The sequence below is a fragment of the Orbicella faveolata genome, unplaced genomic scaffold (assembly GCF_042242905.1).
Source record: "Orbicella faveolata isolate gen_17 unplaced genomic scaffold, um_ofav_v1 contig_4, whole genome shotgun sequence".
Taxonomy (NCBI): domain Eukaryota; kingdom Metazoa; phylum Cnidaria; class Anthozoa; order Scleractinia; family Merulinidae; genus Orbicella; species Orbicella faveolata.
The window spans coordinates 1375001-1400043 of NW_028301569.1; the positions used below are offsets into that span (position 1 = coordinate 1375001).

General features: G+C 39.5%; 1 protein-coding gene and 2 pseudogenes across 5 annotated transcripts in view; 1 reads left to right on the top strand and 2 right to left on the bottom strand.

Annotated features, from left to right (window-relative positions):
• LOC110055695 (general transcription factor 3C polypeptide 1-like) overlaps positions 1-25043 on the top strand; it is a 282425-nt gene that overhangs the window by 71100 nt on the left and 186282 nt on the right. For all 5 annotated transcript variants that reach the window (XM_089276241.1, XM_089276243.1, XM_089276244.1 and 2 more), the window contains exons 7-8: positions 7806-7897; positions 23863-23981. In XM_089276241.1, the coding sequence (XP_089132367.1) occupies positions 7806-7897; positions 23863-23981 (211 nt within the window). The remainder of the gene's footprint in view (positions 1-7805; positions 7898-23862; positions 23982-25043) is intronic.
• Positions 1174-3600, bottom strand: LOC149100874 (uncharacterized; annotated as a pseudogene).
• LOC149100875 (uncharacterized) lies at positions 19573-21193 on the bottom strand (annotated as a pseudogene).

The window sequence follows — 25043 nt, forward strand, 5'->3', positions numbered from 1 at the left end:
CAACTTGATTAATACTGAATGCGAATGTAGGTTGAGTTACAATTAGAGGGGCAGTCTATTATGAAAGCCACAATAATGTAGACTTACCTTCAACCCTTCTTCTTTTCACAAAAAGCTTGTGTCGTGCTCTCTTCATCCAGACATTTTCCTGCAGCTGTTGGACCGTGCAACTATATCCAAAAATAGATGTGACGTGTTGCAACCCACTCAAATTACGAGTTGACCAACTTGACGAGTCAAGCCGTAACAGTGATACCAAATCATGCTGAATGCGCAATGAGGCCTGACCTTAATCTTGAAATTAACATAAAAAGTACATCCAAGCCCATCAAAAGTAATTTTAATTTTGTTTGAAAGGATCGTTCTTTAATTACTTCAATTTAAGGAAAAAAGTAGCCAACGTCTCTGATCGAAGTAGCCGACATTCCTCGTTGGACGTCAGTGCTTATTGAAAGCACTGCAGTGCCAAGCGGATCTTCTATTTCTGCCTCATGACAAGCTTCCTCGTGGCTGAAAGTTTACAAATACGTGCTGACAATTGTCGATGTTGCCAGCCGTTACAAAGAAGCTGGGCCTCTGACTTCGAAAGACTCTGCTGAGGTTGCGAAAGCTTTTCAGTCGATTTACAAGCGCAGCCCTTTGACATGGGATCAGCTGCTGCAGGTGGACCCTGGGCGTGAGTTCATGGGAAGTGTGACCAAAGAAATGGAAAACCACAGAACGGCTATTCGTCGTGGGCACCCTGAAATTCAGCAGTCGATTGCATGGGTCAAAAGGCGCCCTGACGTTGTTGCCGCTCTTAACGGCAAAGTCACTAGTCTTATTGGGAAAAAACCAACTGTCACAATCATAGGCGGCCCAGACGTTGAATATGATTAATACGTGACATTATGCTGTTGACGATTGCGTTACAATTTTAGCTGTTTATAAGACGATGTATAAGAATGCTTCGAAAATTACTCTAAATGCTACGTGTAGAAAATAATTTGAATAAAATGGCTTACCTTATGTTTGCATTGCGTTAATTTGACGTCTCTGGGTTCCTGGAGGTGGTTTAGAGCCATTTAGGCGAGTTTCACTTTCTGGCGGTTTGCTTCCCCTAAAGAGAAACGAAAGGCGGGCAACCCACTGGCCCAACGGCCCGCACTCAAAGCTCCATAAATTTGACAAAAATGGTCTAATCTCGTCAAAATTGCCTCATGGCAGCCGTCGATAACTCTTCTTCCCATTCGCTTTCTCCCAAGGTTCCAAAGTTTTTCTTGACCGCCCGAGAATCGCTGGTTTTCCAGCTCTTGCTTTCCATTTCTGCTCCGTCTCGATCCGTAACTGATTATCTTGGCTGCAGGATTTGAATTTCTAGCTTAACGACCTCGCCATCGTGTCAAAGTTGCCACCAACCGTTGAGATGCCACCCTGCATGCCTTTTTCGATGAACAGGTGGGTGTCCAGGTCGGTCAAAAGCTCTACATGTAGCTCTACGCCGGTCTTTTTCAGCAGCGCGTCCCAGCTCAGACCAGGGCTGTGTGATAATGTGCTGGATCTAGCCTGTACCTCCCCATGCAGACTTTTTGTGCTGCCAGCAGCACAACGTCGGTTTTCAAGTATAGATTGTGATAGTTGCCGAGGGTTTTGCATCTGAACTCGGCCCAGACTTTCTCTGCGTGGGCGTACTCTTCGTCTGTTATCCCTTTTCCAGCCAGCTTTGAGAAGAACTCTTCTTTGGCCAAGAGCTCTGTCTCAATGAACCTTTCGAAGCCGTCCATGTATTTGTGAGGATAAATCCCTTTCTTCAGGAGCAGGTTCATCTTTTCAATGTCTTCGTAAGTTTTTTCTGTTATTTTCATGTCTTCTGGTGCGCTGCCCTTCACTAGCGTGTCTAAGCTGCTCATCATGAAATTTAAGCTGTCTGTGAACTTCAGGTTTCCAAGTGAAAAGAAGATGTATTTCTCTGTGTTGTTTGGGATGCAGCTTATTTCCTCCTGCACCTGTGCCATGCCCTGCATCAGGAGATGTCCGTCGTATCTTTGCAAGTTGTGAAAGACCACTGGAATGGGCGTTTTGGGGTCTAGGCGGAGCTTCAGGTTGCAGGCATTGTGGGCAGCCCCCCGATATTTCCCTGTGACATGGCAGTGGTCTTTCATTGAGTCTTTGTAGTTGTTCACTAACAGTGGCACTTTTCAAAATATGCAGTGTTTGTTCTCTTTTTCGGGCCCTTTAGGCTGTCTCTCTCTCAGAGGCTCCACAAACCCCTTCCAGGCCTGATGATAGCATCTTTTGTGGCTTTGGCCGTAGTACTCACCAGTGTTGGGGTCATGCACAGCAAACAAGTCTCGAAACTCAGGCTTGACCAGGCTTTCATTGCAGATGTGGCACTCGCGCTGTTGTATTGGTGCCAGTCTTCGCTTGTCATCACGAGCGGTTTTTTGTCGGCCAGCCCTGCTCTCATCAGCTTTTCATTATTCAGCACACTCATCAAAAACCTGTACACCGCGTCTTTCCCGTGGTACACAAATGGGCTGTGTGTCTGGCCGTCACTTTTCACGATGGTGTGCAAAAAGCCGCAGGGTTTGTGGACTTCTGTTTTGATTGTTGCCTGGCCTTTTTTTGCGCAGCCATGTATCTTCCTTATCAAAGACTCAAAGTCAGCGTATTCCATGAACAGTGCCTCCATCTGCTTGTGGTGGTTCTTGAACTTCACCTTGTTTTTGCCCTCTTTGGGCAGCTCGGTCCTTGTGGGCCTTTTCAGCTGCCCCATGCATTCGGGTTTGTGCCTTTCCAGCAGCTCTGCCTTGGTGTAGCCGTGCAGACATCTTTCACAAAAAAGTTTTACATCCCCGTGCTTGCTTTGGTCATGCAGCAGCGCGCTCAGCCTTCTCACGTATGTGTAGTGGGATTTTTCGTTGTTCTGTATCAACATCAAGTTGATTCTCAGGAGGCTTCCCCTTTTTTCGCTGAGCCTATGCATGATCATGTGTTCTTTTTCCCAACCGAATACGTTTATTGCCAAGGCTGTGTTTTGCTTTTCTAGCCTATTTATCTGTGATACAGGCGTTGGAAAGCCTATTCCTGTAAAATCCAGCCCGTCTTCTGTGGGGTATCTTGATGGCCTTGACATGTTCATGCTGTGTTTTGGTGGAATTAATGCTGCACGCAGCGCCCATCTCAAGCACTTATTGTCTCTGTTTTGGACGTTGATGATCGCTTTTTTGTTTTGTAGCTTTTTGGGCAGTGGCATGTAGCTCCCTCCATGAAAGGGCTGGTATTGCGCGACATTCATGAAGGCTTCCAAGACACCTTCTACCACCCAGCCTGAGCCTCTTTGAGACCAGGCTTCTATTTTGCCTTTGACTTCATTGATGAATCCGTGAAATACGCTGTTCACTGCTGTCACGTTATTTCTGTTGAAAACCGTGGGGTCTTTCTGTTTGAAATAGTGCTCCATTTCTTGTTTTTCACCATCTCTAGGTATCGAAAACTCAACGTTAAGCCCGAACTGCATTTTGACGCTTTTCAGGGTTCGAATTTCATTTTTTCTCGTGGATGAAGTAACATCCATGAGCTTAGGAGGCAGTCGGATGGCGCTCACTCACTCACTCACTTCATTCTAATTAATTTATTCATTAAACCTGGATTAAACATTTTTCTCCTTCCTCCCCTGCTAAGTATTGCTTTTGTGCAAGAGTGTTCAGTCGTCTTCTGAAAGGTTCTTTGACGAGGGGGGACTAGAAAGGCATACATTTTTGCCTGATAAATCGAGAGCCTGGGTACGAGTTTGTTGAACACCTCCAAGATTGAAGTCGGCCATTTTGGTTTCATGTGATTTTCTTTTGTAAGTATGTTGTTTTTTACCTATCAGCTTTTGCTCACACCTAGATGAAAGCTGGTAGAGGTATTTATGACTGTGGTCATGCATCGTTCACAACAGCACGGTCGGCGAGGTCAAAGAATTGATACATGACACTCGGGAAGACAAAGCCAGAAAGTGAGATCATGATTAGCGTATGGGGGAAGTTAAGCCTGTAGCTTTTTTTTCTTGGCAAGAGAATTTGATGGTTTCCACTTGCTTTCTCTCGTTGTGGAGTCCAAGGTAAGCTTAAACTCTTGTTAGCTTTTGGTTTCATTGTTTCTTTATTGTTTTATTTTGTACGCACACATTGAAATTCTGCCTGTGTTAGTATTGCAAGCTCAAAATTTGTAAGCTTGTTTTTAAATAAGGGGAAAAAAATTTTGAATTGCCTTATCTTTTAGTTTTGTTGTCGGTCACACACATTTCTTTTGTATTCCATGCAGTTCAACCAGAGTGAAAATTTCTTCATGGATGATATGCAAGGCAACCTACATGTACGATTGAGTAAATATACGCTGCAATATTTTAGTGATGGATGAACAAATTAAGTCCAAGAGACTGTGTAGATCTATTTTTTTACAAGAAAGATATGCTGTCCAATTGTGTCAAAAAGCTGGACGCATGGTGGGTGGTGATATAGAGTAATTTTTTTTTTTGCTTCTAGGAATGAGAGATTTAAACAAATTGACATTAACACTTGAATTATGGAGAAGAGAATGCTTGATACTTGTCAACATAAGTATGTTCTGTAATCATTGCAAAAATTTATTAGCAGAGACATATCTGCAATCCTTTTGAATATTACTGCATTGTTAGTGAGACCAGCACAAACAATTACCAAGATATATAGGAATAAAATACTGTAATTTTTGTTTCCAAGAAAGAAATTATAATTATTTTACTTGCATGCACTACAATATGTAGTACCCTTATTATTGTATTGCACCAAGTTGGGGACTTTTCCTACAGTTGACTAAAGGTGCACTTTTTTAAGGCTGGAAGTATCATAAGACTTAATAGGACATAGATTTCAAACATTAATTGATTATTTATCCCAGAAATAAGATCTAGTGGGCCACATTTGGTTTGTGAAAGGGGTTTCAGGCTAGAAGCTACATATATATGAAAGGAAAGCGTTTCCTGTCAAGAACACTGTTAAATGGATAGGTCTTTGACCTTGGGCCAGAACCTCCTTGTATAAAACTTTGTTACTTCCCTTCCTCCTCTCCATGGACATAGTTCTATAGAAAAAAACCCTTATAAATTGTAAATAAAAACATTCCCTTCACTTCAGGTTCGTGATTGAAACAAAACTGTCTGAAATCATTCTTATAATATTGAAGGAAATACTTTTTTTCTATAGATTTCCTGTTTACCCACAAGCTACAATCAAATTGTTCATGTTTGACTTAGCTTAAAGTAAACAAGATTTTGCCAATATCCATGTCTCACTTAAGTGAAATTGGGCAAACACTCTTGGCAGTCCTGACATTCTCAAGTTGATTGTCGAAAATAAATTTCAAAAATTGTAATTTTTGTATAATAGTAGTCACTGTTATACAACTGTTTCATAATGTCAACTGAACAAGGACCACAACCAATTTACCTTGACCCAAAATGCACTGCTGACTCATAGACATAATTATATTGTCAATTTTGGACTGACTGGTAAATATGGTGAACTCTCATTCAATGATTTCATTTTGAAACAGACTGTTCTTATTCTTTGACACTACATCATGTACAAGGTAATATGATAACAATGTTCCAATTCCAATCAAAATTAATTATTATCCATTTTAAAATTTATAAGCTGTCTGTGTAAACAAACTGTTATTTGATTTTTGTATTTCTTTTCTATTTTGAGCAGTCTGGCCTCGAGCCATGGCTGGGAACATTGTAATTTGTCCTTGAGCAAGACACTTACTCTCACAGTGCCTCTTTCCATTCGGTTGTATAAATAAGTACTGGCAAATTTAATATTGCGGGGTAACCCTGCGATCGACTAGCATCCCATCCGGGGAGAGTAGAAATACTCTTAGTCGCTTCATGCAACAGAAACTGGGATAAGTGCTGACCTGATGGGCCACTTGGCTCATATGCAGACTTTACTTCCACTTCGGAGTTGCTGTTTGCCTCTTTTTTAGAGTGAATGCTCGTGCAAAACATTTCACACGAAAATGACTTGATTTTTAAGAGAATGAAACTACAGGTGACATGCATTTTCATACGAATAGTTTTGCACAAAGACTTGTTTTGCCACAGAGGCAAAAATCAACTATTTATCCATGATCTACAACTTCGGCAAATCTTGATTTCCCTTTTTGTGCAAATTTCAAGAGGTTGGCTTTAAATTTATAGACTTCTGGGACCACCATTTTCCACACGCGAAGCGATTCGTTGAAGTTGATTCTTACCAACTGAAAATCAAAATCCCTGTTGGGCCTGATTGGAGACTGAAGTCTTGGATTCTCTTCATGCGAGATAGGACAGAAAACATCTCTATCACATCAGATGAAAACCTTGATGCAGCCATTTTTTGCTTTATACTAAAGCAGGCGGCCTGTTCAGTTGAAAAAAATTCTGGATCAAAAATCAAAGCTGTGCGAAGCGAGGCATTTTATAAGAAAGAGATTTGCTTGATCTAGAGCCAGAATCAAGATCTAGGCCGGCAATGGGACCCACCTTACACACATGTATAATGGTGATTCTGGACTCAAACAACTGGGTCTCCAAGATGCCAAGCGAAGCGAGGTGTCTTAAAAGATGGAGATTTGCTTGATCCAGAGTCACCATTATACATGTGTGTTGTCAGGACGAAAACGCAAGAAAACTTCTTGCCCGTTTTCGTCTTCAAAGAAGCCAAAGAGGCAAAAATCTGGTGGAACCCATGGGTTTACCATTGAACAAGATCTTTGGCTCTGAGCGACCATGGTTCCGCACTATAACCAAGAAGAATTGTTGAAAGAACTTGAGGACACTAGTCCCACCAATGAAAGCGAAGGACAAACTACAACAAGTGCTAGTCGCAGGATATTGCTGGAGAACTGACATGATTCTGAAACTTCCACAACAAGACAGTCGAGCGCAGATGTAGATGTAGACGATATAGGCCTTGAGATTTCTTCTTGTTGGTTTCATGAGGCATGCTTTCAAAAAATGTCTGGAGAATGAAGAAGCCTAAACTTGAGCAACAGAATGTCAATGCTGCCGACAAAATCTTCTAAGTAAGCGAAACCATGGCAGTATAAATACAAGCCTGTATATATTTGGTAGTTTGCCACTTCTCGAACAATTTCACTGCGATGGGTTTCGGCGCCAGAATTGTAGACGTCTGTTTATTTCAAGCTGTCATAAGCCATTTAAGAGGCTGTCTCATTTTAGCACTCATTTTAGTGATTGACTAGGTAAGGGCTCTGAAATCCCAGCCTATGAGAAAAATCAAATTTTAGAAGTAAAATCACTGGTTGGTTTTTACAGAGACAGCCTCTTAAGCAGGAAAATTAACACAAGAAGAGTTACATGACGTTTCGAGGACTTCATGTCATCATTGTTGAATGAATCAGTTAAAAATAACGGCAAGGCTTATTTATAGTACTTAGGATGTGAGAAAATGAAATTAGCAAACATAACATGAAAACAACGTTTGCTAATGTCAGCTGTTGGACTATTTATACTCCTGGAGATCTGTGACGTGTCATGTCATCCTCAAAATGACACTCGAGATCAACTTCTGACTTTGTGGTCTGTAGGCATTATATGCATAGGACCACAAAGTTGTTGTTGATATTATAAATTTAATTCTCATAATTAAACTGTGTCTTGCCTTCATTGCCTGAAAATAAATTACAACTTTAGCACTTTTTCTGACAAAATCATATAATTTATATAGTAGGTGACACACTTTGTCTTATTGGTTGTTTTATTAATTTACATTTTTCTGCCATTTTCAAATCAGATTATGACTCAAATGTTATTGCTGAGAGGCCTTTGCTTACACAAGTTTATAACATTATTCAACAAGCAGGACCCTCTGGATTTACCTTATCAGTAAGTTTCATATTGTTTTATTCCAAATGGTAGTACTGTGGAAGTTGTAGTATACAAATAAAGAGGTTGTTATTTGTCAGAGTAAAAAATAATAACTTCTCAAAGTAACTGCCCCGGGGCAAGTCTCTTCTTTAATCTACATTGAAGGTGTATAGCAAGAAACAAACATCAACTGAAACTGAAGTGTCACACCATTTTCGTATATTATCATGAATCCTGGCTGCAACTTTAGTATTTTTCATATACAGTATTGTGCAAAAGTAATGCAAACGTATTTCGCCGAATTTTTGACAGAAAGTCACAATAATTCACGATGCCTATTGTTTCCAACTACTCGAATTTTCAAATGACAATTCTTTTGGAACAAAAATTGACTTCAAATTTTTGACCGAAAAATCGCTCTGTTCGATAATTGACTTCGAACATTTGAGTGAAATTTCGCTCTTCATTAGCTCTGCTCAAACATTCCCAAGCATTTTGTGGACAACAATAATTAGCCAAGTTCAAATTTGCTGCGATGATTCTTTTCTGCTGTCATCTCACAATGTGTAAGCTTGTCCATTTACATAACAGTTCTATAAGGCTCACCTGGATATACTTCAAAGGTCTCCTTTACTGTTTACCTTATGTTAAAAGCATCGCAGCTCTTACACAATTATTCTTCGGTGGTTTCTTGGTTCACGTTTGTAGGCCACAAAGGCCACTTGCTGACCCACACCATGTTTTCGTGACCCAGACACCGTGCAACTTGTTTTTGTATTACCATAGCAACTGGTAGTGTTCGATAGTGCTAACATGCATTACACAATCATTCCCGTTGAAACTCTCTTGTGGTAATCCTGCCAAAAGCATCCAATCACATGGGAACACGAGTCAAGCTTCTTTACAAGCAAGATCTCCACCCAGCTGAAATATTTAAATTGCTGAAAGGAGAATTACTTTCGACGCTCAATTGACAACCACTTTATTTACTATTGTTTTAATCGAGGAAACTTTATTATGTTGTCTTACTATTATGAAATCGTTATAACCCCCAACCCCGTTTCTCCCAAAACTGTGCATCTCGATCTCCCTACATTTTTCTCAGCCTTTTACCTAGACTCTAAGAAGAGTCCTTCGTCTTGTTTATTCATAACCCGCCAGACAAAGGACGATCGTCGCTCACTCGGCCACTTAGCGACCCTTGCATGGCCACTACGCGGCCTAAAACCTTGCAGCCCCTTTGCTTGCTTAGCTATTCTACCCTAAAACTCACGAGGTTGCCTTGTAGCAAGTCTACCTTTTCCCAGGCAGAGAGTAAAATATAGAACTTACTCTGGCTTCAGCACATGTTATAAGTACTCTTTTCTTGCACACGCCTCACTTTCCCTTTACACAACGTAGCTATGGAGGCAACATCTATACTGCAGGCCAAACCACTGTAGGCTGGTGAGTTTTCCAAGTCTGTCAACATCTGTCAACATGGTGTTAAAGTGATATGGCACATGGCTCTGCATAAATATGACTCACTAGGTTGATGCTTACGGTCGATATGGAGGCAAAAAATGCTGAAATAAGCTTATTGCCTTTAAACCCAGCAAGGATTCAGTTTACAAGGTAAGCCGTCCAAAGACTGTTTTGTACGATTTAACTCTGGAGCAAATCGAGACATGCACTGCTCGGGCTAAAAACCCTGAAAAGACATTTGAGGGCTTTTGAGTTTTGGTTCCAAAACGAAATGTAATGTTTCATAAAATAAAAATTTTGTCTGCAAAAGTTTTGTCTCATTTCTATGCTGTTTGTTTTGGGAAAGCGGGCTTCTGTAAATGTTGTCATGTCAACAGACTTGAACTACTCGTGGAATTGGTGCCCAGTTTTACCGATTGATATGCAGGCTTGAAAATCAAAATTGCTAAAACAAGGTTTACGAGTCTGTGTTTGAGGAATTACTTGTGAAGTAATCGCTTTTTTTGTTGTGTGATGCAATCACTTTTTTTCGTCGGAAATAGCTGATTAGACTGTTTGATCATTGAATCTATTTTTGATATGAGTTTAGTCTTTTTACATACACTCGTTTGGCGATGTCATTGATTGTGGTTCATGTCACAAAAATTCGCTTCTTTGAATTTTGCTATCTCAAATTTTCATTTGGTTACGTCGAAATTCGCTACTTTGAATTTTGCTATCTCGAGAAAGTATGTATAAACAGGTAAAATTTATCTTCAGTTTCATTTCACCAGCTGTACTTTCAAGTTTTTCATAGGAACTTCAAAATTTGTTTTTAACATTTGGTGTGGTTAGACACAATTTCTTTTGAGGAGATGCTCTTGTAATATCATAAAAACACAAAGACTTTAGTCATGGTCATAATTATTTCTTGAAAACAATAGGCTGCAAGTTTCTTTGCCTACCACCATTAGCACTTGATTGCTTAAGAAGGGAAGTGATTTGAAAAATGTATTTAATTGGCATGTCATTAATTGACAGTAACTTAAGAGTCTGTGCTTTTTGTGCTGTAACTAAGGTCATAATAATAGTTAGTTTCAATGTCACTTTCCTCGGAGACATTTCCTTAATGGCAGGGTAAGCTTTAAGGTGGCTAAGAACAATCTGAGGGTTCCATGTCTCAACATATCTGGGGAAAGTCAGTTTCTTGTTGAATGCTCCTGACATGAAGCGTGAAAATTGATAGGGTGTTCTCCAACTTTGAAACCATCAACTTTGATAAATGAGGAAAGGGCACCTCTAGTGGTTCCTACAGCACTGTAGCCAGGCTTTTCGGACTGAAGAGTTAGAAAGTTCAGTATTTTGTGGAGTGAAGGTGTTGTAATACTGATCTTCTGTTCCTATCAGTAATCTATCCAGGCAGATATGCTGGTCCTGTATCTCTTTTGACTACCTTTCCTCCATGAGTCAATGATGCTGTCTAAAGCCCCAGCTATACCTTGCAATTGGAGGGATTCTCTGACACTAGACAGCCAATCAGTTGGAGCTTGGAGTAAAGAGGATGGATTTTGTTCACATCGTGGGGAAGGGTCAGTGTTGACTGTAGTTTTATTTGCTGTGGTGGGGCAACTAACATTGACATCACTTGCGGGTACCAAAACTGTGTTGGTCAATCTCGTAGAATTAAGGTGGCTGTTGTCTGGGCTAGTGTTATCTTCTGAAGTACTTTCCAAATAACACTGAAAGGAGGAATACAGTAAACAAGTTTATACACAGACCAATCGAGTGTGAAGGCATTAATAGCATAGGCACTAGGGTCTGATTTCCATGCTACATAGCAGGGCAGTTTAGCATTCAGCTGAGATGCAAAAAGATCAATCTCTGCTTCCCTCAATTAGCAATAAGTCTTTCATGAACACGAGAGTTTAAAGACCATTCAGTGTCATCATGGAATTGTCTACTTGCTTGGTCAGCTTCAATATTAAGTTAGCAGCCTTATCTAATTTTAAAGAGAGTGCCATTGCAATGGAGTCCAAAATGAAGCTCAGAAAGTTTACTTTTTGATATGGGACAAACTGTGATTTTTCAGAATGGATGGTGAATCCCAAGGAGTGAAACACTGTAATGGTTCTGTGTACAAAATGCATTAATGTCTGGGGGTCATCAGCAAAAAGGATAGTGTCCTTAGACGATACTACTCAATATACAGTGGAAAAAAGCGCAGTCCTACCTCAATTCACCTTAAATCAAGACATGCAAAGACTATCTCCTTGGCTTGTCTCCAACTATGTGCAGGAGGACATTTTGCTATAGTGTACTCAAAGTGCAAATATTTACTTCTCGTGACTTTGAACGCTTAGTGGGTGTTTTGCGACCACATGGAGATGTTGTTTACTAGTTTTCAGGGTCATAATTTGTCCTAGAGATTGCTGTTCATTTCAAGTTCAAATAAATGGTTTAACTCAGAACCACTAACATCAAGCTGGTTATCCAGAGACATTTACCAGACTTAGACTGTATTGTCAGTTATAAATCTACTACTACTTTAGCACATCTATATAAACAGTACGTTTTTGGTGAGCCATTCAATTAGCGCTAATCGTATGGCCCCCAAAATATAACAACACGCAATAACATATGCATTAATCTGCACCTAACCCCCAAATTTTTTTTTTGCTAAAACGAATCTAGACTTCGTTTGAAGCATTTGAGCGAAGAAATTTTTGAATTTGGTTGAATCCTCGATTTCCTATGCCCTTTCAAAGTCGCGCTTGAAGTGTTTCACGACCACGTTTTAGGGAGTCTGGCATGGCGGTACCTGATGACGTCTACCCAGCAACCAAACACAATGGCGCCTCAGTCAACTCTCTGTATTTGCTCGAGAAAATGGAACACAAAACTAATCGTTCCGATGTATTTTGGGACTAAAACGTCCAAGTTTTGTCTCAGAATCATTTCTTTTTCGTCAGTGGAGTCAGAGTTAAGTTTCGATTCGGAAGACTCCGAAATAAACTTTGATCGAGCACGTTTGACAACTGTGGACTCACTGCTTAGAGCTTTGAGAGCAATTTACAATATTTCAAGCGACGAAGGGGAAGACTTCTTTGCGGACGAGCTGCTTGTATATTAGGAATGGAAAGCTAGATACGAAGTGGAGGAGCAGGCAAACGAAAAGCAGGAAAGAAAACTCAAGGACTGCTTTGGATGGTAATTTCGTCAACTAAACATAAGATTCCCATGCATGTTTATAGCCCGTTTACATTTGTCCTTAATGAGAATGTATTTTATCAAGGTGTGATTGTTCTGTTAAATCCAGCTTGTGTTTTACTTTCAGTTGAATGCTTCATGTTTATAAGAGCGACGTACGTGTGACAGTTTTCGAGACTTGATGACCTCCAAAACATTGGCTTCGATCGATTGAAAATCGTATTGTTTGGACCTGTATTTTTGAAGCTGTGGGAAGCAAGGCGGAAGGAAACATTTCATACGATTACCGATTTCACATTGTCACACGTTTTAAGTCGTAACTCCAAATAACCAGTGTAAATTGTTCTCAAAGTTTGCAGCGAAATTCGTTGGATAAGCGAAAAGGATGTGTTCCCTAAGCGGTCTGCAGATAATGTTACGCGGTCATATTTTCGACGCTATTGCACAGAATTTTTGTCGCACTGCTGATTTCCAAACCTTCGAAAAACTCTGTGAGTCTAACAATTTTGTTATCATGTAATTCTAAAGGATTAATCTTCCACTTTAATCTAAATCGAAAGAGAAATAAGTGTTGGTTAGCGGTGTACAGTTGCGATCTATTTACATATCAGTATAACGCTTCTTGATCATGATCGGATCACACAACTTTGCCGTTTATGTTATAAATACTGCGGGATTGGAAGATATAGGTTGTCGGTAGTATTTCTACAAATTGCTGGTTAGCTTTAAGCAGAAAATTTATGAAAATAGCATTCGAAAGTCTGCAGAACAAATTCCAGTGAGAGTTCTTCAATGGTTCTCACAGATTCAGTTCGCTTGTTTCGGTTCGACAAAATCAACCATCGTTTATGTCTTTGTTGCACCATTAGCCGATCATCATCAGTAAACTGTACAGTATATCTTTCTTTAAATCTGGAATATTGCTGCAACAGCTGATAGCACCTCTGGAAGGCATTTCTGCGCACTTTTTGAATGTGTATTGCACCATCCTGAAGGAAATGAGAGGATGTGAGATATCCAACCTTCCTGAGTAGACGTCACAAGAGCCGCTGGACCCATTCTCCTCAAACTCGGTCGTGAAACAAAATGGCGGTGTTTTGGAGCTATTTTTGAGATTTCATCGTGGCACAGAAAATCGAGGATTTAATGGAATCCAAAAATTTTTTCGCAGAACTATTTCAAATAACAAGTAGATTCGTTTTAGCGAAAAAAAATTTTTGGGGTTAGGTGCACTTTAAGGCATTTCTTGTAATGTCTGTTTTACAGTATGTTTCAGCAGTTATTCACTTCCATGGGAAGCTAAACTTAGGCACGTTTATGTGCTATATGGGTGCTGTTCAATGTTGGTTGTAATCATTCCCTGGAGAAGTCTCGGACAGAGGCAAAACACGTCGGAAATAAACGAAAAAGCTTACAACTACAAGAAGTCTTCCTTTGTGCTGGTATCTAGTCTTCATTAACAAATTGAAAAATTAAAAAAAAATTAAAAATTCCAGTTACCTTCCAAGCAGATGGGCATAGAGGGTAGATTGTAGATCGTAGAGAGTAGAACGTAGATCAAAGAGAGAAGCTGGTAGAACATAGAGAGTAGAACTTAGATGGGCTTAGAGAATAGATGGTAGATGGTAAGATTGTAGAGCATAGATCGAAGAGAGTAGCTGGTGGAACGTAGAGAGTGGATCGTAGATGGGCTTAGAGGGTAGATGGTAGATTGTAGAGCATAGATTGAAGAGAGTAGCTGGTAGAACGGAGAGCATAGATGAGCTTAGACGGAAGATGCTAGATTGTAGAGCATAGATTGAAGAGAGTAGCTGGTACAACATAGAGAGTAGAATGTAGATGGTAGAACATATGGCGTAGAGCGTAGAGGGTAAACTCAATACAGAATTGTACATTAAAAAGATAATTAAAATACTGTAAACCGTAACAACACTTTAGCAACACTTTAATATGTATGAGATAATAAAGAAAGCCAATAAATTACAATTACAAAAATTACAGCGTCACAGATGATCGAGAAACTCGCATTTGCAACCCAATATTTTTTATCACCCTACTGGTTTTTTAAGCCTCTAAGCTAGTGTAGAGAGTAGTCAAAAATTCTTGAACTGATAAGCTTGTGAATACATAGAGTGCAGAGCGTAGATGGTGGAGCACGGAGTGTAAGAGCTTTAAGAGCGTAGCGCGTTGACTGTAGATGGAAGAACACATAGCGTATTGCGTAGAGTGTAGTCAGGGTAAACTCCATACAGAACTGTAAATTGAAAACAAGAATTAAACACTGCATTCCGTAATAACACTCAACATTCTCTAAGCGATATAATATTTGCTACAATAACTCTATGCCACTACACCTCTACAGTGTATGCATATCTGCGAGAAATGGAGCTTAAACATTCAAAATACTACTTTAGAGTCATTGAGCTCTACAAAAATTTCTATGCCTAATCAAGCTCCATAAAACGGGCTGGGTATAGACACAGATGGTTTCACTGTGGAATTTCATATATTTTTTTGGAAGGAGCTCGGCCATTATTTAGTGTGGTCAATTAATTTCTCCTACAGTCTAGGTGAAATGTCAGTCACTCAGAGAAGCATGCTCATAATTACCTTACCTAAACCAAACAAATCAAAGTTTTTTTTAAAAGTTGCAGACCAATTTCCCTACTTGGGGTTGATTATAAAATAGCTTCAGCTGTCATCACAAATCGTATTAAGAAGGTTTTCCCGACCATCATATCACACACCCCAAAAGGCTTTCTTAAGGTTACAGTATACCTTCGGGTTGGCAATTTTCTTCAAATTTGGATTTTTGGGTCAAAATAGTGGTTGAAGAATAATCTCTAATTTCTGAAAAAAAAATTTGAAAAAGGCTAAATATTGGCGGAGAAATGGCGGTTTTACGTTTTCACCGGAAGTAAAAGTTTACCTCTTGATTGACAGCCCTATGGCGCGTATGCAATCAACCGAGACGATTTTCGCGGGAATTACCTATATGGATGTCACGAATTGACTATTCAGTTGATCAGCATTGTTGTTCTGACTACCCAGCATTTTTGGTATTAGGCGTGTCTCTATTAAGTTATAAGTAAACATAGACCACGTTTAAACCATGGACCAGTTTGAAAAAGCGCAAACAGCGAAGAACGAATGAAAATACATCAATGAGTGAAGAAGCGAAAGTTCGCCATGCGGATGAAGCTATAGTTATCGTATAAGGTGGGCAAATATTCGTGGTAAGAGAAAAGAAAGGTTCTGTAAAAGTTTCGGAACTTGACAGCAATAACACGGATGCTGAGTCCGATATCGACGAATCGTCGGAGTCATTGAGACCATTTGAAATATTATCCATGCACAGTTGCCCACACACAGTTGCTCTCTGCGCTTTCTTTTGTTTGTTTCCTTCGCTCAGCCACTCTAGCGTTCGTATTCTTTTTAGTCTTCCCCATTTTGCCAGACCAGCTTCAAGAAAAACCGAGCTACAGAAAAATTATCTCTCTGCCTTCGGTTCCTTGAGCGCATTGCTAAACACAAGAGTTTTTTAGCGATTCGCGTGTAAATTTCACCAGGAGGTTAACGGTAGTAAACTTTCCCTGCACTGATTGGCTTAGTTATCTGAGAACCCAGTTGAAGGCGTTTGTGGGCGGAGTTTGTTTGCGAGGCATAAAATTTTTCTTAGCGCTGTTTTCTCGAATAAATTTTTTCACTTGAAGTAGACACTTTAAAGAGTTATAACTCAAAGGGATTTTGTTCAATTGCTCTTAAATTTGGACAGTGGCTAGTTTAACATATAAACTACAAAAGCGTGTCTGGGAATTGTTAATTTCGAGATACTTTTTCTTCGAGAGCGATTTTTGTACGATCACTCCACATTTTTTTAATCCTATTTCAAAAATGTTCTGTAACTTTTTACTGCAATTGAATATGCCAAAACGCAGACACGTTTTTTAAGCGCTTTGGGCCCTGAAACCGAGGAAAAAATTAAATTGGCGAAAAACGAAATTCTCTTTGACTTGTAGCTTTCGAAAGGTGATTCGGGCGCTCGCATTTAGTGGTCGTGAAAAATTCGACAATTCATTTTCTTTCAAAATTCTTGGTATAGTTTGATAGCCAGCTCCATAAGCTTTAATTTGATATAGGGGTTTAGGTATCTACAGTTTAAACTGCACGCGCTACATCGCTTGCGCGCGAGACACCCCTGAAGGTATACTGTAACCTTAAAAGCAGGTCCATAGCTGAAAACATTAGTCTGATTTATGATAGTATAGATAAACTAAATTCTTATCACTAAGAGGGCTTACTGCTATTAATTGATTTCGAGAAAGTGTTTGATTCGGTGGCATGGAACTTTCTGGACAAAGCGTTAATGTTTTTTGATTTTAGGGTGTCCATAAGACATTGGGTTAAAACCTTTTTTAAAAATATTGATAGCTCCATTCTATATACATGGCCATTGCTCAAAATTTTTTTTGGTCTCAAGAGGTGTTTAACAGGGTAATCTCCTGTCATCATACCTTTTCAATATTTACAATGAACTTCTTGCAGATGCAATGAAACAAAACAGTCAGATTAAGGGAATTACCATTAGTAATCTGACGAGAAGTTTTGCTTGGATAGTACACGGATGACACTTTTTTCCTCCCAGATGCCTTGACACCTTTGAGCTCTTTGGAGAGTACTCTGGTCTGAAGGTTAATATAGAAAAAACTAGTGCTGTATGGCTGGGTAGCAAGCAATTTTCAAAAGACTTTACTTCTGGAGAAAAATTTAGCATGGATTTTTTTTATGAACCTTTTAACATCCTAGGGATAACATTTTTTGTTGAAACCCAACGAATAGCAGAGCACAATTGCAGCATAAAACTAGTTGAGGTCAGAAAGCTATTAGACTAGTGGTCTTGGAGAGTTCTGAGTATCACTGGCAAAATAAAGGTAATCAAGTCACTTGCAGTATCTAAATTTGTTCATCTATTAACCACACTCTTAACTCCAAACGAATCTTTTCTTAAGGAATTGGAAACTCTCTTCTACTCCTTTATTTGTGGTGGAAAGGATGATAAAATAGCAAGAAAAACAATTATTAATGATATAGAAGATGGAGGATTGAAGGTGTCTGATATTCGATCGCTCGCGAAGGCTCTAAGGATCTCTTGGATTAAGAATGTATGGGCCGTAAATAATCAGGCAGACTGGAAAAGGCTCTTGTTTTCCAATTGCCCTTACTGGGAAGATGTTTGGTTACTAAGCAAAAGATTATTATCAGTCTTTGCTAGCTCTTTCGTGGAAAATACTTTCTGGAGGAGTGTAGTTGAATCATGGGCAGAGATTGTTCGTGAACCTGCAGAAGCCAGTGACTTCTTGTCACAGCCACTATGGAATAATGTTTTTATCAACCCGTTGACGTCTGTGCCGGCCGTATCTGGCCGTGGTGAGCCTTTGTTCCACTTCTGACATCATTACCTTTGGCCAAAATTGGTATTAGCTATACTCAAGTGCTGCAGGAGGAAAAGATGATGCTTTCTCAGAAATTTTTGAACTGGAAGCAAGCCCAGTAGAAGGTCAATCACTGCAGCAAAAAGATAAGAAAAGGAGAAAAAGGAAAGGCGAACCAAAAAATTAAAAAGGACAAAAAGATGTAGGTCACTTTCTCATCCAAAAATCTGAAATCTCAAAATTGGGATTTCTGCACACACCTGAGTAAAAATGTCGTAAAAACGTGATGCTAGTGGAAAGGAAGGCATGCAGTCATGTTGCAAATGCCTTTTTGAGTAGATTGGAGTTAATTTGGCTCATATCCAGGCGGAAAATCTCTAAAATGTCCAAAAATGCGTTTTCAGCAAAAAGCTCTGGGAGTCAATGGGTTCAGATAGAAAATAAATTTGTGTTCTATAGGTCATGGTACATAAACAATGTACGCTATGTCAATGATGATTCTCATAAACAAATCTGGCTTTTTTATGTCACCAAGCGAATTGATCAATAACTTTTATTTAAAGTGAGCCTTCTTACAAGCTTATGGTATTAACAGCACAATTCCAAGTTCATTGATATCAGAGATTAAAAAGTTTGGTAAATGGTTACTTGTGGTCAAATCTCAAAATATAGAGGGACTATTTCAAACAAAAGGGTGACTAGTTCACTTATGATATCTTGCGAAAATCAGTTGCCATACTACCAACTAAGGTGCAGTGTAAATGGAATAAATATCTTCCCTCTTGGTGGGAATTTGGACTACTTATTGCAGTGTCCCTTTCTTATGCACAAGCATTAGTAAGTTAAGATGCTTTCAATATAGGATATTCCATAGAACTATTGGCACAAATATAATTATTGTTTATGAAAATGGGCATTAAGGATTGTCATAAGTACATTTTTTGTGATAACAAATCTGAAACCATAGAGCACCTTCTTTGGTATTGTGACCGGATGTTTCCACTCTGAAGCGCCCTTGCAAATTGGATTTGGGAGGTAACCAAAATTGAAGCAGATTTCACCCTTGAGTCAGTTCTCATGGGCTATGCAAACTGTATACAATTCAAAAAGTTTATCTGTCCTTAATGCTCAAAGCGAAGGTACTTCCTTTCTTCAGACCTTATTGGAACAGAATAGTATGCATCTTTTAAGTCTAAGACAGCCATCCAACAATGAGGTTTCATAAGCAGAGTTGCACTGTGTAGTGAATCCATCTTGAAATGGTGGCACACAGTGTGCTCACTGAGCTTCAGATTCAAAATGAGATGGTGGGAGCCATCTTTTTTGGGCCTGGTGAAAATTGTTGAAATAAATTTGCCAGGATCATGAGTAGCTTTCCTAACGACCCCTTTAGTTAACGGTTTGTTAATTTCAGTTGTAGCGATATTTGCCTCTTTACTAGAAATTGGTTGCTCTGGGGGCTTGCATCTGTCAAGGTGGGTTTCAAAATTCTAATGGTCAGCATCTGCCAAGCATTGAAATGCCTTGCTTTGTTTCTGGCTATATATACATTTTTGCAAGGTATAAGTAAGCATGTACTGACTGTTCTAGTAGCTGACAGTAAGTGCTCTGTTAGCTTGTCTGGGTGGTCTTGTTGTGGCCTCTCCAGTGGTGTGACTGCTGATAGCTGTTAAAATTATGTCTTCCTGGGCAAGGACGTTGACCTTTGTAATTAGGGGAGATCTTGGCCCCTATTTTGTTCTGGTCAAGGATATCTTTCAAGTGCTTTTGTAGATCATCTCTGAAGAGAAAATCTGTAAATGGCAATTGAGAGAAACAGAGTGCTGAATATTCGTTCCCAATATCTGGTTTCAAAAACAGACTTCGTTGCAGGTTTATTTCATAGGAAGCATGGGTGAGGAGGGACAAGTCCTGACATTCTTCTCCATCAAGTGATTTCACCTGCATGAGCTTATTGGTAATACGAGTCATGGGCAGGATGCCTTTTGTAAGGGCTTGTTGTATTTTATAAAATTGTAAAACCCTCTTCTTGGTTAGTTCTCTTCAGTGACACCAAATTCCCAGGTTGACCTTTGGAGGCTTGGCTGTCTCACCATTTGCTGGTCTTTCCTGTCTCTTGAGACAATCTTTGAGGTTCTTCTTGCTCAGTTTGTAAATGTAGCAAAACATTTTGTCTACTATCCTGGCTAGTTTTTCACGTTTGCGACTTTCCCCTTCAATATCATCAGACTCGCAGTCTTTCATGAGTTCAGAGAGAAAACCATCGTCATCACAACTTTGAGTGGTATTGAGTTCTGACTCATCACTTTTGCTGTTTAGCACAGGGCCGTACAACGTTTCGCAGTCAGTAGACTGCTCAGAGGCACTCATGGAGCTTCCTGCCTCACCATCTTGGACTTGTGCATTTTTGGTGGGAATGGCATCTGGAGGTGAACTTGCTGACCTTTACATCCCCTTGCCTTTTCCTTTTTCCCTCCAACAGGTGGATTAAGAAGTTCTGGCCAGCTTTTTGGTTAAGCCTAGTATTGGATTGGTGAGGAGATTGACTTCCTCTGAAGAAGCAGCTGTTTGATTCTTGATTTTTTGTGAACAGCGTGGGATGATGGCCCTTCTTCTTGGGAATAGTTGCATTTTTTGGGAGGTGAATCCTTCTTTTCATCTTTGTCATGAGAGTCAAGAAGCTCTTCCTTGGACTGTTTTGGAGGTGATGTTGATATCAGTTTCTTAGGTGTAATTTGCCCCAAAAAGCCAAGATTCTCAGAAGGATTTGCTTTCAGCAACCTGTTCCTCAAAGTCAAAACTTGCACTGAGCTCAAAGTCACATGACTTGCTATCTACCGTGATCTTGGAATGTATGCAAATGCAACATAGACTTTTCGTGCTCTGACTCCAGAGTCACGGTTGTTGAAAAAACTAGATATGTGGTGGTCAAAAAGTCATAGATAATCAATTTCACAAAAAATTATTATTTGAAACCTCCCAAGAGTATTTTGAGCATTTTGATCTTTGGTCAGAAACACCAAGCAATTTTATACAGTATTTTGGGTTTGCAATTCACAAATTTTGTGAACTTTTTGTGACTCATGGGCACAGTTTTTCAAAAGAACTCTTTACCTGTCAGTCAATTTCCATTCGAATCTTCTGAGAATGCTTGACCTCGACCCCGACCTCTACTAAGGGATTTCCGAACTTATGTGGCCCCTACATTTAATTGTTCACTTTGCCTGGGCATGGAAGCACATAACATGACGAAAGTCCACCACAGGATGTGTGATATTGTTGATACTGAGACCTACTGAGTGACAGTAGAGTTTGCAGTTCCTAGAACTCTTGGCTAAGCTATTGAAGCAGCTTATTTGATTTTCGATGGCCGGTTTTAAAGCAAGTGTGTTTATGATAGATACAAATGTGAAAAATAAAACGTTCTGTAATAGTCAAGTACTATATGGTTTAGAATTTTTGACTGCCAGGTACCTAGTTTTTTGAACAACAGTGCCTTTCTGTAGCATGCTGAAGCTAAGAGAATTTGTCCACTACAAAACCAAAACATTGTTTAGAATTGCTTGGCATATCTGAACAAAATTAATATCTACAACAAGAAACTTGTGCTGAATGTCTATAAGAAATAGAACTTCCTTCTAAGAATCCCCTAAATTACAATTTCTCATTTTTAAACATTTCAAACAAATACAAAGTGTACCGAAAACCATTCCATGTCTGTTCTTTCTTTGGCACATTTACATGTATATATAAAATAGTTAACAAAGATGGCGAATTTTAAGCTCAGTAATGAAATGTGAAGGTGAATTAATCAACATGACACGAGCATGGGACAAAGAAAAATTCTGAGTCCCCGACAGGAATTGAACCCATGACCTCCCGAACACCGGGTGGGTGCTCTATCCACTGAGCTACGAGAACTCATGGAGAACAAGGTCATTTAACTGAGTTCATATATGACAGGTGTCCTGCATACTGCTAGGATCAACACTATCAAAGTCATTGTGAGTAGTGACAAGTTAATAAAGATGGTGAATTTTAAGCTCGGTAATGAAATGTGAAGGTGAATTAATCAACACGACACAAGCATGGGACAAAGAAAAATTCTGAGTCCCCGACAGGAATTGAACCCATGACCTCCCGAACACCGGGCAGGCGCTCTGTCCACTGAGCTATGAGAACTCATGGAGAACAAGGTCATTTAACTGAGTTCATATATGACAGGTGTCCTGCATACTGCTAGGATCAACACTATTGAAGTCATCGTGAGTAGTGACAAGTTAATAAAGATGGCGAATTTTAAGCTCAGTAATGAAATGTGAAGGTGAATTAATCAACATGACACAAGCATGGGACAAAGAAAAATTCTGAGTCCCCGACAGGAATTGAACCCATGACCTCCCAAACACCGGGCGGGTGCTCTATCCACTGAGCTACAAGAACGCATGGAGAACAAGGTCATTGTTGATTAATTCACCTTCACATTTCATTACTGAGCTTAAAATTTGCCATCTTTATTAACTTGTCACTACTCACGATGACTTCGATAGTGTTGATCCTAGCAGTATGCAGGACACCTGTCATATATGAACTCAGTTAAGTGACCTTGTTCTCCATGAGTTCTTGTAGCTCAGTGGATAGAGCGCCCGCCTGGTGTTCGGGAGGTCATGGGTTCAATTCCTGTCAGGGACTCAGAATTTTTCTTTGTCCCATGCTCGTGTCATGTTGATTAATTCACCTTCACATTTCATTACCGAGCTTAAAATTCGCCATCTTTATTAACTTGTCACTACTCATGATGACTTCAATAGTGTTGATCCTAGCATATGCAGGACACCTGTCATATATGAACTCAGTTAAATGACCTTGTTCTCCATGAGTTCTCGTAGCTCAGTGGATAGAGCGCCCGCCCGGTGTTCGGAAGGTCATGGGTTCAATTCCTGTCGGGGACTCAGAATTTTTCTTTGTCCCGTGCTCGTGTCATGTTGATTAATTCACCTTCACATTTCATTACCGAGCTTAAAATTCGCCATCTTTATTAACTTGTCACTACTCACGATGACTTCAATAGTGTTGATCCTAGCAGTATGCAGGACACCTGTCATATATGAACTCAGTTAAATGACCTTGTTCTCCATGGGTTCTCGTAGCTCAGTGGATAGAGCGCCCGCCCGGTGTTCGGGAGGTCATGGGTTCAATTCCTGTCGGGGACTCAGAATTTTTCTTTGTCCCATGCTCGTGCCATGTTGATTAATTCACCTTCACATTTCATTACCGAGCTTAAAATTCGCCATCTTTATTAACTTGTCACTACTCACGATGACTTCAATGGTGTTGATCCTAGCAGTATGCAGGACACCTGTCATATATGAACTCAGTTAAATGACCTTGTTCTCCATGAGTTCTCGTAGCTCATTGGATAGAGCGCCCGCCCGGTGTTCGGGAGGTCATGGGTTCAATTCCTGTTGGGGACTCAGAATTTTTCTTTGTCCCATGCTCGTGTCATGTTGATTAATTCACCTTTCATATATATAAAATACTTGCTAAACAACCATTATCCTCATCTACAATGGTTCATTTGCTCATTGGCATTTACCGATAGGTACAACTAGCTAATATATAATTGGGTTATAAGCCTAAGTACATGTAGCTTGCATGTTGCAAAGCTATGCTGTGCGAGCTACCATTACTTTAACAGTATTATCTAGTTTAGTTCAAAGAGTGAATTGGCGAAAAAAAGGAAATTAAAGAAATTTGAGTTCTAGGTAAACAAAATTAAACCAAAATATTAGTAATAACTGTATTGTAAATGTTTTTACATTGAGAATTTGCTTGTGCTCTCAGATTCTCTATTGTATATGTGAATGTTTATTACAACTGAACCTGTTTGCTTCCTTACAGCAATGTCGGAAAGCTTGCAAACTACCTTTTCCTGAAGTAAGAGTTCTTGTTAAGACCTTGAAAAAGAAGCATTTAATTCAGGAGGTTCATCAAGATGTAGCAAAACAAAGAGTTGCGTGGTGAGTTACTATATATAGCATTGTGCAAAAGTTATCGCATTGGACAAGTTTTATGTTGACAACAACAAGTTTATACACTGACCATCCAACATGGTGGTTCCGACTTTCTCTTATTTTGCAAGTGTTATTGGGAATCCTTAAGGTAAACCCGAATGTCCAACTTGATGGAGCTTTCTCTGTGACAAAATTAATGCAAACAATAATCAACAAATATCGTGATATATCAGCGGTATTTGAATGATACTTTGCTTGAAACGATACTTGGTGCAAGATATCGTGAAGTTATTGTTGTAGCTGTTAAGTTATTTCGCTTAGTCCTGAGCAATTTATCGTTTGCACCAAGTGATTTATCATCTGTACCAAGCGATTTATCGCTTGCACCTAGCAATTTATCATTTGCGCCAAGCCATACATTGTTTTCACCTAACGAAATATTGATACAGCTTAGCAATATGTTGTTTTTGCCCAGTGAATTTTTGTTGCAGCTTAGCAATAAATCACTTTCGCTTAGCAACATTATTCTTCTGATAATTGAGATGTTGTTGCAAAGCAATATATTGCCAACCAAATATTGCACAGTCCAACAAATTTTACTTACAGCATAACAAGCTAAGTTATGGAATTGGCAATGTGTGCATTTTGTGTCTGGCATTTCGAGCTTAAGCAAGTGCTAGTGACCTTAGCTAGATCAAACTAACTTGGACTTTAGACTTGATGTGGCAGAAATTGGAGTTAATAACCCTTTGCGCCCAGAAAACAGTATTTCAGAGATATTTTCGTTAGTTTGCAGAACTGTAGCAAAAGAACATGCAACAGAGGCACAAACATTCACAACGTGTTATTATTACCAATGTGGTCTTGTTGTAACTTGTTTTTAGTGCAGAGTGCACTATTAGGATGGTTTAGGGGGCTGCTGGGCACTAAGGTAATAAGGTAATAAGGTATTAACACAAGAAGGTGTTAACTTTAATGTTTGTTCAATTAATTAATTTCGATTAATCAGTTAGCCTTGCAGGAAGGGGGACTGGGTGGGGTAGGTACCCAAGTGCATCATGCAGAATG